The following is an 18,214-nucleotide window of genomic DNA, read 5'->3' on the forward strand; positions in this document are numbered from 1 at the left end:
CAGCAGACAGCAAAGAAGCAAAGCAATCAATTTAAAAAATAAAAATAAAGTATTTAAAAACAGTAAGAACTTCTAAAAACATTTTTTAAAAACACTATATTCCGCTACTAGGGTGGGGGAAATGGATCCCTGTATATCAATCCTTGACAACAAAGAAACAACACATACAGCACAGTCAAAATCTTTAATTGTTGGCTAAAAATAAATAAATCCCCTTACTCTGAAATCAGTGGGAGTAAAATTCTTGGTTCTAGCTCTGCAATGGAGATGGAGACTTATTTTGCAGGATCCAAATTAAGTGTGCTTCTTTGCCATGCTGCCCACATTCCCATCCCATTTCAGCCTTTCTGACAGCACAACGTCATAAGCAGAATGGCTTGGATGACTGAGTCATGGCCGCATTCCACCAGCATAGGAAGGCTCATGTCTAAACCTATAGGACCTCAAGTGCCAGACTGCAGTATAGAATTACATCCTAAATATCCAAAGCAGCCACAACAAAAATAAAACACTACTTCATACAAAGCCAAGTAGAGAAAAAAAATCCAAAAGGCAACAGTAAGATTAAGAATGAATACAAGTAGAAATTCATAGGTGTACCAGAAAACAATAAAAACAACAGCACAGAAAGAAAAATCTAATTAAAAGCTCCAACCCCCCCATGAATGTATTTATCTGGTGCCTAAAAGTTAGAAGGGTAGGCACCATTTAAGTGTCCCTTGGGATGTTGCTCTACAACCATAGTGCCGCCACCAAGAAGACACTGTCACCAGTCTCCACCTTCCTCAACTCAGATGGGAAGGACACTTGGACCATGGCTTCCAATAAGGATCTCAAATAACTTCATATTTTATACAAGCATTTCCAAGCTACAACAGGATTCCATTAGCACAGGCAGTCAACACAGAGGCACTATTGTCTGCAATCCCTCCACTACTTTAGGTGTACCAAAGAGCTTCTGCGTGTTCCATAGGCCTTTTCATCTTACAACACAGCATGGAGCACTATTGTTCAAGAATGACAAGTCCAAGGCCACACTAAGTGCCCAGAGCTAGCTGAACAGCTCCTTAAATAATGGGTTCTTTGGATCACATAAAACATGTAAGTGAAAGAGCAGGTGTTTGAACTGGGTGGAAGGAGTTCTCTTGGTGAAAGCTTAGGGTTTTGGAGGAGGAAATTAAAATTATACCTACGGGCTTGTGAAAAGTCTAAAGTTTTCAAACTAAAACATTGTGTGTGTGTGTGTGTGTGTGTGATTGCAAGCCCTTTTGAGTCAAAACCTGTCTCTGTCACTCCCTTGTTAAAAAAAATATAAATGTTTTGTAATCTGCCCTCAGCCCTGGATAGTATAAGCAAGCCTTAAATGCATACATAAATAAACCAGTAGACAAATTATTGACTGGAGACAACTATTGAAAACCAATAGCACTGATATCCCAGAATAATGCAATAAACGTGCATTCATCTCACCAGGATTGCTAGCAGTTTTAATTTTCCATATATGGTTAAATAACTAAAATCTCATACAAATACACTAATTATAAAGAGTTAACAATACAGTGCTATTGGAGTATGTTATTCAATCTGAAAAACATGTTTTCTTTTGTTGCCTTCTTTACTGAAGGTCTGACTCACAACTGTTAAAATCAATGGGAGCTTTGTCATTAGCAAGAATGGGATGTGGGTCGCATTCAATTATTTTAAAGAAGATAAAAAACAACAATCAAAGTAAGGCATACTACACTTACTCTAACTTTTGGCAGGACTCTCCTTAGCGTCTCTGCAGGATTCTGTCGCATCAGAACTGGAAGACTTGCAACCACGCTTGTTCCTTGGATATCCTGACCAGAACTTATAAAAAAACACATTTGTTTTAAAGTATTTTGCAATGAGAACATCTTTAGCAAAAGACAAAAAAAACCAAAAAACTTTTGCTCATATCTCTCTTGTTTAAGCATTACAATACATAAATTACACGTATTTAACGCTTTGAAATTTAATTTAAAAGTGCATGCAACACAAATCTTCATTTAATTAACTAGAAGTAGCATAACAATACACAACAAAAACATTCTACCTCCGATGTGATGTGATTGAAATGCATTCAGTAAAGTCACAATGTATCCTTAAAACACCATTTTAATTGCTTTACCAAAACAGAAGCAACATGCAGCTGAGGCAAGAAACTGTTACAAGCCAATGAAAGTCTTATCATTTCCAGATGTGTAGCAAGTAGTATTTTTGCATCACCAATAAAGCAACTGCTAACTTGAGGGGGCTTGGTAAGAATGTAATCTCAACCCTGAAACCACAAGCAAGAGTAATCTGTAATAACCAGTTGTTGTTGTTATTATTATTAATTGTACCCCACCCACCAGACTGGGTTGCCCCAGTCACTCTGAGCAGCTACCAAGATATATAAAAACATAATAAAACATTAAACATTTAAAAGTTCCCTATACAGGGCTGCCTTCGGATGCCTTCTAAAGGTTGCATAGCTACTTATCTCCTTGACATCTGATGAGAGGGCATTCCACAGGGTTGGTGCCACTACCAAGAAGGCCCTCTGCCAGGTTCCTTGTCATTTCACTTCTCACAGAGCTGGATCTCAGTGAACAAAAGGAGTGAAGATGCTAAGTGCTTGGAATCAAATTATTGCAGCTCTGCTTTCAAAGTACCGTAAGATACTCTTCCTTCATCCACCAACCATTTCATCCAGAGGAAGCAGAACCTGGAAAAGGTCCTTCTATATTCCTCCCCATAAAGCAGGGATTGAGAACCTGTGGCTCTCCAAGTGCTGTGGGACTGCAACTCCCATCATCTGTGACCACTGGCCATGCTTCCTGGCCTAATGGGAGCTGGAGTCCAGAAATATTTGTAGGGCTGCAGGCTGTGCATTCTTGCCACAACAGCTCAGTTGGGTTCCAGACCTTGTTGGAACAAGCTGTTAACATGGAGTTGTCCAAAGTCCAGCTCCTTCAGGCTAGTACTTGCTACTGACTGAGTGGCTGGTATGCTTTTGATTGTCTATGGCTTACATAGGAACAGAACATAGGCAGCTGCATAATACTGATTTAGAGTATTGGTCCATGTAGTTTAGTATAATCTGCGCTGACTGGGAGTGCCTCTCCAGGGTCTCAGACAAGGAATCCCTTCCTAGCCCTACCTGGAGATGCCAAGGATGGAACCAAGCACTTTCTGCATGCAGAGCAAATGCTCTACCACTGAGCTACGGCCCTTCCCCTTTGCCTACTCCTGCTCCTTCCAGAATCTCTTCTCACCCATGGGCTTCTCTACATACAGGACAGGAGACAAATTTATAACATGAGCATGGGATGATATTTTAGGAGCCTCACAATAGCTGGTTCTGGCACTTGAGCCTTATGCTATATATGGGGGAAACTGTAACTTGAGTGCTGGGGAAATACCCTTGGTAGACAAATTTGAGATGAAAACCAACATTCAGTTACGGACTCCAATCTACATCCTGACATACAATCAGAATGGGTTTCTTCAGTAATAAGGCAGGTTATTATACAGAATATTGGATTTCACTAATTTAACTAATAGACAGGAAGATAGATATACTGGTATATGTATGTATATGTATTAGACAACTCTCATACTGGGGAATCATTATCCTTGAATAATATAACATCTGTTATAAAAACTTTAGGGATATTCAACTGGGGTCCTTTTGAAGGGCTGGGGAGGGAAGAAAGATAAGGAGCATAAGAATAACCTCATGGCTTATTTGTAGTTGAAAGAGGCACATAACTCAAAAAACTCAAAATTGAATGCACAATGTTCTAGATTCAAACCACAACATATATGGTTAAAAGGAATTCTGATAGCGTTACTAGAAAATACATCTGTCTGAGACCTTGAAGACAGTATGCTCAGATGCACTAACTATCTGACTCAGTATAAGGCACTTTCACATGTTCATGTTTCTGTTAATAAATTCACACATATTTTAAAAAATAAAAGGGTCCAGATGGAAATTTTAAGTACACAGTGTCAGTCTCTCAAACTATAGCCAAGTTTTGAATTGCTTCCAAGATTTGTCTTTATGGGAAGTTCTTAATTCTGTACTAGATAAATCTTTTTCATATTAATCCTGCTTAAAAAAAAAAAATCTTCATCACACGTTAACATGCTATACTATAATAAACACATATATGTGAATCCTTTTCCGTGAAGTCAACCAATAAAATGATGTGGCAGGGGGGATGGGAAGAGATTCGTTCATTTTGGCACAAAGAGGAAGCCAGCATTTGTGTAAACTGTATGTTAACACAAAAAAGTGGTGTGATGATATGCAATTCTAAAGAAAAATGAGGCCTTTCCTTTTTTTAAAAAAAAGCTCCAAGTGGCTGGCTTGCTGTCAATTTAAAATGAGAAGCAGAGGGTTTTTAACACCTACACAAGCTGTAATTTTCCAACTGTGGAAGATTTTTCTTTTATTTCTACTGAAATAGCAGAATTGGTGATCCTCTGCTCTTTGGTGATTCTGAATTAAAACCATCTATCATATTGTGGTCACTCCAGCAGTTTTAACACTGTAAGATGCATCAAAATATACACACACACTTTTTATTTCAATCAGGGGGTTGCTGCAAATTCAGCATTGTCTAGAAAGTGTCATTTTATTAAAAGCACTAACCATAGGAAAGCTCTCCCAAAACTTAGTCAACTTAACTATTCTGCCATTGTGTGAACAAACTTCACAATGCTAATGTTTTCATGGAGGGAAAATCATTTCTACATTTTCAATTTTTTTCTATAGAAGTTAAGCTATATATAGTGATTACAAACAATCAGGTCCTGCAACAAAATGTTGCAGTGCTCAGTGCTGTTGCTCAGGATTTCAGCGCTTCATCCCATTACCGCTTCCACCCAGTTAGTTTGTCATCACCCCACCAACTACAAAAAAACCCAATGGCAACACTAAGTCAGTATCCTGTGGCCACAAGACTACTGTCTGTCCTCTTAGGCATTTTTTTGGGGGGTGCCAAGCCACCTAAATAATAATAATAATAATAATAATAATAATAATAATTTATTTATACCCCGCCCATCTGGCTGGGCCTCCCCAGCCACTCTGGGCGGCTTCCATAAAAACCAAAAATATAATAAAATATCACACGTTAAAAACTTCCCTGAACAGGGCTGCCTTAAGATGTCTCCTGAATGTCAGGTAGTTGTTTATCGCCTTGACATCTGCTGGAAGGGTGTTCCACAGGGCGGGCGCCACTACCGAGAAGGCCCTCTGCCTGGTTCCCTGTAGCTTTGCTTCTCGCAATGAGGGAACCGCCAGAAGGCCCTCGGCGCTGGACCTCAGCGTCCGGGCAGAATGATGGGGGTGGAGACGTTCCTTCAGGTATACTGGACCGAGGCCATTTAGGGCTTTAAAGGTCAGCACCAACACTTTGAATTGTGCTCGGAAATGTACTGGGAGCCAATGCAGGTCTTTCAAGACCGGTGTTATATGGTCTCGGCGGCCGCTCCCAGTCACCAGTCTAGCTGCGGCATTCTGGATTAACTTTTACCAACCTTGGGGCTCCCTTAAGACTGTTGATGGAGCCTGTGAAAAAGACTGAACTATAGTCCTAGAGTGCTTGCATATATTATGGGAATGTTTGCCTTCCTTGTATGTCTTATTGCAACTTGAGTGGGGGTTACCAAGTTAACTTTGCATTGTTCAAGTGGAAATTTGCTCTGCTAGTGGAATGGCAGAGTTGGGTGTTACCTTTTGTGCTGTTATATACAAGACTGCACAACATCTACACTCTTTGATTCCAGTAGGAAGATCTGCACAGTTGGACAAGTTCTGCTCCAGCTATTTCCATGGTGAGAGGTAATTCAGTGAGTAACAAATGCAAAAACCTCCTAGACAGAACAATCCAGTAGTCGTGGGTATGCTACTGGTACTGATTCCTCCCCTCTACACACAGACACACACACAGAGGAATAGATCACACCCAATAAATACAAAGCTCAACTTTTCTAGCTAGTCTAGAGCATGTTGAAGGTTGTAGAAGCTGGAGGATCCTGCTCTAGCACTATGTTTCTGAAGTCAAGGCAGAGCGTTCTGCTCAAATAGTCTTCAAGATAATGACTGATGCAAACTCTGAATATGAGCTTATCTCAATGCCTTGCCTTCAGAAACATATTTAGAGAGCTTTCTTATCACCATTACTAAGTGGATAAGCAGATCCATTAACAGTTTTGGATGCATGCCTCAGAAATAGTAATGCTGCAATTCTTAAATTACTTGGGAGAAACTCCAGTTGAATTCAGTGGGCCCTAATCTGTTCAAGCTGCGCATCATGAAACATAGTGGGACAAAGGATAGAAATGACAAGACTCTCCACAGTATATTAAAAAGTCATTTCACATGGCTGGGGGCAATTTATATTCTTTGCAGTCTTCCAAATAACTTTTGAACAACCTGAAAGCTCATTGGAATCCTGACAACAGCAATATGATTATTTGTGTTAAAATATATCTAAACTGCTTTAACATATGGAGAAATTCCAAAATGGTGTACAGAAAAAAAGGATAAACAATGCAGAAATATAAGATAAAATCAATTTAAAATACAACAATTCCACAAATCTTAATAACCAGAGTCATATTTAGCTACAGAGTTCAATCTGTCAAGGTTTTAATATTTATATTGCGTTAATACACGTAAGAATGGCAACAAAATGCTGTGGTTTGGAGTGCTCCTGTTCAGCAAGAAATGTTCATGCCCTTTTGCAGGATACTCCATTTCACTACCGTCTTAAGCCCACTAAGCATGGTTAGTCCTCACTGGGCTGTCTTTCACATCCTCCACCACTTTGATACCTCCCTCTTATGCTGACACCTCCCTCTTGTTGATGAATAGGGCCATTCAGACTTCATAAGGATTCAGTTCACTATTGTTATAGATAAAATATAAAAAGCAAGCTCCTAATCCCTTGTGATTTAAAAGATACATTTAAATATGTGACTTACTTAAATACGAAACCTCAAGATAAAATGGAGCCCAAATTCACCACGAATTATTAGCACTCAATATTCTGACCCACATAGTAAAAATTTCCTTGAGTACTGAAAGTTTTCACAATTAAAGGTTACTATTATCAGAGTGCGATAGAATTAGTACAAGGCGTTCACAGAACAGGAACTTGCATATTCATGAGAAAGATATGCAAATTACAGATTTCATGCAACTCAAGTGTGCATATTAACCGTGATCCTCCAACTCAAGATATATTTAGGAAACTGTCTTTAGCATCAAGCAAGTCCCCGTGACCAATACCAACTTTAAAAACCTATTTTCTTCCAAAACATGGGCACAACCAATCAATCATCTTTGTTAGGGCTCAAACAATTCTTGCCAAGTCTACTCAGAAGTCCTAAAAAGAAAGTATAATTTTTGCTTCAGAACTATTGTTTCTACTCATATGCAAAGAAACAATAATTTAATCAGCCGAGTGCATGACATGAGGTACAGATTCTCAAGAACCACTGATCAAGAAGGTTTTAGCATTTGGCAGAAGCCCCAATACACTTGCAGCGTTTCCCAGACTTAGGTCTCCAGCTGTTTTTGGACTATCACTCCCATCATCCCTAACAGGACCAGTGGTCAGGGATGGTGGGAACTGTAGTCCAAAACCAGCTGGAGACCGAAGTTTGGGATACCCTGCACTAGAGGAATACAAGATATGACACCACAGTTACAGATATGCTAGCAGAGTCGTTCTGCTGGCTGAGCAGCTCCACCACCAAACATATATGCAAGGCAAAACAGGGCAGAAACATAGATGGGTCATGGGCAGCACAGGAGAGGAGCACACATGTGTCATACCCAATACTCCTTCCGTCCATGGTTAGATCTTGGCTGATGGCACAACATGTTAGTGGCTACCCCTTGATTTTCTTTCCCACTGACCAATGGGAGATTTAAATTTATATACAGTCAGACCTACATCAACAACTGTTAAACCTATATTACAAAACAAGCTAGGGTGCAACTTGGCATCCAGTGAAATGTGTGTGGTATGGAAGGAGCCAGCACAACCCTCCAACCAGGTAGCCAGGAAGAGGACTTCAACAGCTTCCCAACACACACACACACACACCACTTTCCCCAAATCTCAGCTTGTTTTGTCATCTGGGCATATAAGAAGTTTAGTTTCAAAACAAGTAAACTTTGAACCGTGGATCGTTAAATTAACCAGAATTTATTATAAACCACAAGCTGTGATGCACAGGACAAAGGAAGGAAATATTCAGCAAAGCAAAAGCCTACTGAAGTCTTCTTTCTGGCTGTAGGAGAAAAGTGAGGGGGACCACAAAAGACTAAGGCTCGTGGCAACTCCTTCTTGCTTCTGCACATTTCACTAAAGTTTAACGTGCTATATAAACTTGGTCAGTGGGTCAGGGATTGGACAGTTAAATATACTAGAGACAGAATTCATCCAGAACTGTCTTCTCAACAATAATGGCTGGTGGTTTAGTCAACTTTCCATCATCTCTAGAGGTAAAAGTTCTAAGGGATCCACTCCTATAGACTAAGTTGGAGTCCAGCTGATTTTATTTATTTCATAAAAAATTGTACACCACTTTATTGTATCATCATCAACAACAACAACTACAAAGTGGTGTACAAACAGATAAAACAAGAAAATCAAGATCAATTTACAATACAGTTGTACCTTGGAAGTCAAACAGAATCAGTTCTGGAAGTCCGTTCAACTTCCAAAACGTTTGGAAACCAAAGCACAGCTTCTGATTGGCTGCAGGAAGCTCCTGCAGCCAATTTGAAGCTGCAGAATTCCCACTGGACATTCAGCTTCCAAAAATAGTTCGCAAACCGGGAGCCAAAATGTTTGAGAACTAAGCTGTTCGAAAACCAAGGTACGACTGTACTTTAAAATGTTCAGACCCAAAGGGTAAAGGAACACTGTAATACATACTGTGTTCTTTTCTAGAATAATGTTGACTTGCTTGTTTGTCTTCTCCTTTTTTATTTATTAACCACCCAGCTTGTGAGCTTTTACTGGTTGGAACAGCTGACTGGATACGGTAAAATAGAAAAATCTAACTTCTAACAGATTACAGGCAAATTACCTAGGCATGCAAATAGACAGAGATGAATCAGGCTCTTTTCTGATTAGCCCAAGTAGTAAAATTCAGGCTCTGCTGGAGTCAAATGGCATGGAGAATTGTAATCCAGTTGCTACTCCAATGACTCTAGAATATTAAAAGCAAGATGATGAAAAAGAATTTGAGGATATTGACAAATACAGAAGTGTAATTGGAAGTTTGCTTTATTTAGCAAACATATCCAGGCCTGACATATCAAATGCAACTGACATACTTAGCAGAAAAATGTCTAAGCCAACACAGCAAGATTGGAATGCAATGAAACGTGTTTTAAGATACCTTAAAGGAACCATTCATCATACAGCAGTACCTCGGGTTACATATGCTTCAGGTTACATACACTTCAGGTTACAGACTCCGCTAACCCAGATACTACCTAAAACAAAACACTCAGATATACTCTATGCACATGTGAAATATTGCATTTTTAAAGTGTGGCTCAAGTTCAGGTATTGTTCCACAGAGCTTATGACTACAGATATTTTTACAAAGCATTTGACTGTTGTAAAATTTCAAATGCTGACTATGGAATTGGGACTTACTGAATAAAAGGAGGGGGGAGAATACCAGGTGTTCAAGGCAGAATTTCAAGTCAGGAGGGCTGTTGGAATATTCTAGAAAAAACTTGTAAATGGCCTTGAACAAGTTGCTAGGCAACGGAAAATTTCCCCAGGAACAGGTGTCCTTATCAGGGCATGAGATCAACTAAGTTGGGGTCAGTGTAAATGAGTATGTGAATGAGTCAGCATTAGGTCTCTGGCTGGGTGGCTAAAGGGAGGAAAAGATTATGTTTCTTTATTTGTTTTGTTCTTTATTGATGACCAATGTAAAGTTTTGTAAATAATAAAGACTCTGAGCCAAATGGTGTTTATTCCTGTACAGTGGACGCTCAGACTGCGAACGTTATCCATGCGGGAGGCATGTTCACAACCCACAGCGTCTGCAACCCGCAGCACCGTGTCTGCGCACGCACGGGTTATGATTCGGTGCTTCTGAGCATGCCCAAAATGTGATTTAGCGCTTCTCTGCATGCACGGCCGCTGAAACCTGTTCCGGTACTTCGGGGTTTCAGCGGGTCTGTAACCCGGAAAAACGCAACCTGAAGCATCTGTAACCCAAGGTATGACTGTAATGGGATTTTCACTAAGAGATAGCTGGAATGCTGCTGCTGCTATAAAGAAGTAGAAGGTGCAGGGAAACTGGGGAAACCCAGCCAGATGGGCGGGGTACAAATAATAAATTATTATTATTATTATTTTCTGTAAAAAGAACTCTGCTGCAGAAATAAATCAAAACCCAAGAGTCGATGCTCACACAGCAACAGTGCATACAGATATGAGGCATATGATGTCACACACACACACACACACACACACACACACACACATACTACACAGTGTGAATTTTAATTAAGGGAAATGTATACAAATGCATCACCAAGTTATTTTGCCCAAATAGTATTTGGGTTAAATACATAGATATTTGTAGTCATATGTACAGCCTTCATCAGAGGTCTGTGTGGGGTACAATACATAAGCTGCAATACAGAAGTACATAAACACACTAATAACCATCAGACCTATAAATCAGTATAAATGTCTGCGCTGTTAAGAGATATATGTGTTGGGAAGCCCAGATTGCAGTAAGCTTCCCCTGATATTATGGATTCAGTGAAGGACAAGCATAGCACACACATATGGAGGTTTTTATGCTCTGGAGCACAAGTAACTCATGGGAAACAAAACACATGTATAATAATCCTTTTCCCTGCTATTCAACTTAACACTCTCACATTGGTAGGAATACAAGGAATAAGGCCACTAGGACTCTTCTGCATATATCCATGCACTGTGCCTATGTTCAACTGGAACAAGCTCTATATTTCTGTTTCCTTACTCTGGTTTGGAAACTAATATAGGAAGCAGCTTATAAATTCTCATTAAATTCTAAAAGGTATTAGGAAGGTCATGGCATAAAGCAAGCATATCTTTCCTTTGGATATCTGACACTGATGAAAACTTAGCTTTGCTCCATAATATCAGCAACTAGTGGTTCTGTTTTTGTTTTGTTTTTTTGCAAATAAAGGCTCAAATTCACACACTGTAGCTTGCTAATGGTGATTCAGCAGATTACACAACAGAAAAGTTTTTGGACAACTAGAAGCATTTGAGTCATAATGTACATTTCATATCTAGTTTATTTAATTCACATAGCTATGAACAAAGTATTAAACACGATCAAATTCCTTCCTACCAGGTCAATCACTTGTGGCTGCAAAATGCAAATGGCAAGAATAGCAAAATATGGACATTTATTTGTTCCATTCAGTTTGTACCAATGGTGTCAAGCTACAATGCCTCATACTGATTCGTATTATGGATTTTTCCTATACAAAACACTTACTGTGATTCACATCCACTGTAAAACAACATAGAGGCTACAATGATCACCACAAAGGGTCAAGTGGTTAAACCAAAAGTGGTGGAAGCTCATCCAGGAACATAAACTAATAGCCAGGTTTTAGAACTACCGGTAATGTGGATATGAATACTTATGGAAGTCAAACCACAAATGTGTGAAAATGTCTGGCTATATTACAAAGAAAAACTAGAGACTTCAAGAACAGGTGAAGACTTATTTTGAAGAAACAGCTTTGAAATTAGCACAATGGGCTCCTTCTGTACTTAAAAAAAGAAATCTCTTGTACAAATCAAAAGCATGACTGTGCTCACTGTTTGCCTGCTTTGGTTTTCAGGTCAGAGTAGTGTTTCAATTGAAATGCTGAGCTAAATGGATACTCTGATCCAGAAGGGCTCTGCTTATGTTCTTGTGGCAATGAACAATAAATGAAAGGTAAAATGCAGGGCAAGGGATCCAGAGTGTCCTACTGTCTTCAAAGGAAATGTTTTGCTGAAAGTATGTAAAATATTACTCTCTAATGCTTGATAAAGCCCACAACCACTTTTAAAGCATCTCTCTTTCCTCCCGCCACAATTCCTCTTCCTTAGGTTATCATTCCAATTCTTAACATACTACTGTACCACACTTAACATACTATTTTTCCGTGATGCCCCCGTGTATAAGATGCCCCCTATTTTGGGGGATGTAAAATTAAGAAAACGGGGGGAGATTGCCATGAGTTGTTGAGCTTTTTGGGGGTGGCCAAAAGTTGTTCAGCTTTTTTTAGCAGGAATTGCCAAAAATCGCTCACCCGCCTGACCTACGCTACCACTCGCACATGTCACAAAGAACCACATATCGTCTGTCCCCACAACACCAGAAGCCGCCAATCACCCACCCTGGCGCTGCAGTGACAGCCAATCAACAACAGCCCTTGTCACAGACACCAATAACATGCCAAATACCCGCTTGACAATTTCTGACTCATGACACAAACCAATCCCAACTTCCAAATATGCACTCAACATGTATAAGAAGACACCCAATTTTGGACATGATTTTTTAATAAAAAATGCTCATCTTATACACAGAAAAGTATGGTATATGATATCCATGCCCTGGCTGACACTCTACCAAATTTCTAACCACTGCAGTAGCCCAGGAGCTGAACATATGTTGGACACTTTCACAAAACTGAGAATCACATCATGTGAAGTCTCCAGCAAGCACCCTGTTGTGACAAAGACCCTTAGGTTACCCTCTCATGTGTATATATTGCTATGAGGCTTTTTTGCTTTTTAAGATTTTTACTAAATCTTAGATAAAGATATTTCATAAAGACCATATTTCATAAAGACACTGCAGTGTCTGCTGTGCCTAATTTCTGAAGGAACCACAAACCTGGCTGAGTGCCAAGACCCCTGGAATCTTACACCAGTTGACAAAGATTGGAGTAGCCTGTAATTTTTATTATAGAAACTGAATTGGGCGTGCTGGGGTTTACTGTTCTTTATGTACAACCGCTTCAATGATACCACGTTCTTTGAATAATCATTGCTACTATCCTCTTTGTTTCACCTATTAGAATTCAAGAACCACATTCTTTAAGACATGATATGTCTAATATTCATTCACCCATTAGCTGAGAAGACTCAGCATATGGCATCAGTGATTAGTCAACATCAACTTCCCTTCCAGGTTTTCAGTTCTCCATCTCCAGAGTGCACTAGTTGCCAAGACAAAAAACAACAACACTGCAGATACATATCATTGCCTTTGTGGCAGCAACCCAACTGCTAATTTCAGTACTGATAGCAGAGTTATAACATCAGTTTCAACCAGTGTGAATTGTTACTAATCTGTTGTTAGCATTTTGTTATCAAAACTTTAGGAGATTACAACGTTACAAGTTTGACATTGCTTTGGGCATAGTTGCCACTTCTGATTGTGCTTACATTCTCTACACAAAGAGATTAGAAACACCCACAGAAGATATGCATATGAATAATAATAATAATACAGGTACAGTCTTATTTCATCTGATAAAGGAAACATTTTATGCAGAAGAAAAATGTGTTGTCTGTTATACGAAAATATGAATCTGAGATATTGGGGGGGGGGACACATGCGCTTATGTGAGCAAGCAGAAACACACACACACACACACACACACACACACACACGACCATTAGTCCATCTTGCCCAATACTGCATGCTCTATCAGAGGTTCTCCAAAGATGTCCCCCCCCCCATTTCTGTGGATAGGAAATTCCCGGGCCTCAACCTGAAAACCAGTGAAAGGTGCCAGGAAAAAAGTTCCAGCTAGCATGGGGCAATTGCACGATAATCTCTTTTTTTTCCCTTCCCCTTGTGCTGCCTACATTAATTCCACTTATCCCCAGTCTGTTATGGCTAGCAGAGATCAATACAGGGGTCAACATAAGTTTTTGAGTTCATGGCAATCTGAGCAGGCATACCTAACACTTAAGAAATTATCAGTCTACAAGCATCTTAGAACATTCTGAGCAATGGAAAGCAGGTGCTAGTCACATTTCACCCTTTGTTTACACAATGCCGTAATACTCCTGCAAGCACCAAACTACAATCTACATATACTGGACAAAGAAGGTGAGTAGGTTTGCTGTGTTATTTAACCAAGCCACAGGGCACTATAGCAATCTACAATGTCTATTAAGGTCTTAACCCAATTCACTCTTTCCTCAATATGGTTTTACAAAACAGAACTTTTCATACTGTGAGTCTCCCTAGGACAATTTGAGCCTCCCCAACAGGAAGGCGTGGAGCCCATACTATTCCTCTGACACAGTTCACACTTGGCCCCAGGTAAACAGATTGGCAGGAGGACAGCAGCCATTTAAAATGTGCAGAAATGGCACACCATGCAGCTCTTCTAGTTGTGGGTGTCTGGTGGCATAAATGAGCACCTCCTCATATAAAAACAAACATCACCTTTTTTCTAAACTTAAAAGCCCCAAACAGTGTAATCTTTCCTCATAGGGGAGTTGCTAGATTTATGATACAGTGGTACCTTGGGTTACATATGCTTCAGGTTACATACGCTTCAGGTTACAGATTCCGCTAACCCAGAAATAATAACCTCGGGTTAAGAACTTTGCTTCAGGGTGAGAACAGAAATCGTGCTCTGGCGGCGCGGCAGCAGCAGGAGGCCCCATTAGCTAAAGTGGTGCTTCAGGTTAAGAACAGTTTCAGGTTAAGAACAGACCTCCAGAACGAATTAAGTTCTTAACCTGAGGTACCACTGTACGCTGTAAATGATAGTATGCACTAATGGTGCTGTAGTGAAAACACAAAGCCCAAAAGAAGAATCTCATCATTTCTGTTTGACTTGGCCCAAGTGAGACACTGAGGGAGGTCAAAAAACATCCTTCTTTTTCAATAGTGGCCCCAAGAGCCTGGGAAGCCCATTTGTCAGACTCACGTGTCTTCTTTCAGAGAGACAGGTGAAAAGGTGTTGTTGTTACTATTTTTATATTAATATCACGACTACTATTCACAAGGCTTTGGGAATTGGGCTTTTTGCAAGCTGCTGCTTCTTCTTTATTTTTTTACCCGTTATGAACTTTTAATGTTTTATTATGCTTTGATTGTTGTTGTTTTTTAAGTTGTTCATGTCAATAAAAAAATAAAAGAAATCTGAAGCCACTCTGGCAACTCTCCACACCTTGCTGGGAAAGTCCACCTCCCACTTCGACAGCTAGAAGACCTTTAGAACAAAAGATCTCACCTTACTTACATTGTCTGTAAGGTGAGATCTTTTGTTCTAAAGGTCTTCTAGCTGTCGAAGTGGGAGGTTGTCTGGAACCAAAACTAACGCACTCTATACACTTAGTTTAATTTGCTGCTGTTCTCATTAAGATATCTAGTTACAAACTGGCCTTTACCTGCCACAAAGCTTGTGTCTGAATTATTTAATGGGCTAATTCTACACAGGTTTCCTACTACTTCTGTTTTAAAGAAGGGAGTCCTTACATTTCAATGGTTTGTTTAATTTACCATTAGATAGTCAACATGATTAGCCCACTGTTGTTTAACTATGATTAAATAAAAACAAGAATTGGCTGCATGCTACTGTAGCTATGTATCATAGTAACCTTGTTTACCAAGATCAGCTTGCTCAATCCAAGTTTCTTATTCCTTTGTTTTCTGACGAAAGAACTGCCAGCAAGAATGGAATAATTCAGACAAATGGCTATTTTGAGACATTGCCAAATCAAGTGTATGCCGGTAACCTCTTTCTTTCTTTTTCAGAGTTTATTTCACCAAGTTCAAGCTTTAATTGCTGTTTGCCAACAGAAAACTCCCCCACTCACAATCTTAAAATTAAAGAAATGCTGTAAACATAAGGAAATATATCTCCCGTCTAGAAAAGCTTTAGCTACACAGTACTAGAAATAGTGGAAAGCATTTCCTTAATGGCAAGCTGACATGCTGTTTCCTTCTTACTGAAGAAGTAATTGGAAATCACCAACAAGCTTGTGTGGGTGTTCATCCTTCCGCTCACGACTTTGAAGCTAGAAGCCCTTTTCACACATTAAATGGAAGGAAAGGGATGTACCATCCCTCCTCTTGATCTCCATATTCAGGGGAAGGTAAGGATAAAGTCTACAAGTTTACAACTTGCACTTGTCTCTCTCTGCATTATCAGGTGCCCTCAAAAAGGAAAGGACCCTAATTGTGGATACAGTTCTAAGTTTTTAGACTCTACTTGGACCTTCCACTAAATTCATGTAGGATAAGGTCATGGACAGTGGGTACCTGGAATGTACACACAATCGTAATCAGAAAAGTTCTAAAGATTCAAACATGCAAAAATAGCACACACTGCAGAACTTCCTGGATTGTACCCCTTTGAACTACAGGTAAGGGAGGGAGATCTCATGTTTTAAACATTCTGAAAGCCAGTACAGTGGTACTTCGGGTTACAAACACTTCAGGTTACAGGCTCCGCTAACCCAGAAATAGTACCTTGGGTTAAGAACTTTGCTTCAGGATGAGAACAGAAATCATGCAGCGGCAGCAAGAGGCCCCATTAGCTAAAGTGGTATCTCAGGTTGAGAACAGTTTCAGGTTAAGAACGGACCTCTAGAACGAATTAAGTTCTTAACCCGAGGTACCACTGTATAGCAAACATAGTGCTGGACTTTGACCAGGAAAGTCAGAATTCAAATCCTCACTCAATTGTGACCTTGAATCAGGCACTGGTCCTTAACCTACTTACTCCACAGGGTGGCAGATAATACAATAGGGTAATATGATCTACACTAGTGAAGCTTCTAGGCCTTTAACTAAAAGCTTCCTGCTTATAGGGTCTTCTCATGTTATTGCTTCCTGTTCCATGTGAGAACAGCAATTAATACCCCTTGGTTATCTTCAACTCCTGATGAGACTTTGATGATCTATTCCTTTCATCACTTTTTCTTTCTTTTATAAAGTTTGCTGTAAAATAAAATAAAAAAGAAATGTAATAATTAAAGCCCCCACCCCACCTTAATTCATCAATTCCCTCAGCCCCACTGTACAAGAAGCAATAAAAGAGGTAGAACCCACATTGAGGAATCTATTAATAAACATTGTGGGGAATCTTGCAGGTAAACATTACAGGAGGATCTTGGTCATGAGGTGCAGCACTGCTGGATAATACAATGTAACATTTAGTGTTCCATCATGTCCTACAGTTTTTGCCTGCAAAAGTTCCACTGAGGTATAAAATGCTATCATGAATGGAGCTGTCTGCAGATCAATGTGAAAAGCGTATCTAGAGTAGGCTAGGTTTGTGATAATGTACAAAATTTACATACTGCTTGAATGCAAACAGAATCTCTAAGCAGTTTACAACACACACACACACATACACCTGTGGGCACCCTACCCACCCTCACCATCACCAGTGGAGAAGCAGCAGCTTGAGATCTCCGGGTGGAATGACAGACGGACACAAGAATGAGAGGCTGGCAACTATTTACAGTTGGACTCATGAACACTAATCAAGAGCTCTGCGACTCAGAGCCTTTTCAAGTACACATGGGACTCTTTCATGAACATAGTCTGCAGATGCAAACCTGACAACTCTGTTAAAGATGGGTCAGCACTTCAAAGAAGAGAATGCTCCAGCTAGGGCCATGCATTTTAATGGTGCACTTTGCTTGGCCTGAGTTGTCATGCTTATACTGTTATGGGGGAAACTGTGATTCAGGCGTGACGTACAGCAGAGGCAAAAGTATGAATAAATCACTGCTGTGTGTGTCATATTTCAGAGAAATGTGCAATCCACAAAATTGCACATTTTATGTCACCGTGAGGGAATAATTTTAAGAAACCATTTTATATCCAACAAGCTGATCTAACAGCATGCACAGATTGTGCTATAATTTTACAAACCAACATACAGCAAACTTGCATCTGCTTTTATCAACATCTTACTTTTTCCACATCACCCTTATGTGCAGTAGAATGGTACAAAGATAGAAAGTTTATGTGCACTGCTTTGTCATCTTACAAATATGGGTTGACTAGATCCAAGCAAACTGTAGTAGCTGGTGAAGCTGCCATGTGATTACTTCACAAATGATTATCACAAAATCTGCCTAAAGTGGAATGATCTGTAGTTCAT

At 39.7% G+C, this 18,214-nt stretch overlaps 1 protein-coding gene across 2 annotated transcripts in view; it reads right to left on the reverse strand.

The window, feature by feature from the left end:
- The window catches only part of PPP4R4 (protein phosphatase 4 regulatory subunit 4), a 90,212-nt gene that overhangs the window by 56,524 nt on the left and 15,474 nt on the right, over positions 1-18,214 (reverse strand). For both annotated transcript variants that reach the window (XM_082232625.1, XM_082232626.1), the window contains exon 3: positions 1,749-1,851. In XM_082232625.1, the coding sequence (XP_082088751.1) occupies positions 1,749-1,851 (103 nt within the window). The remainder of the gene's footprint in view (positions 1-1,748; positions 1,852-18,214) is intronic.

The sequence above is a fragment of the Podarcis vaucheri genome (genome assembly GCF_965113315.1).
Source record: "Podarcis vaucheri genome assembly, chromosome: 1".
Classification (NCBI taxonomy): Eukaryota; Metazoa; Chordata; class Lepidosauria; order Squamata; family Lacertidae; genus Podarcis; species Podarcis vaucheri.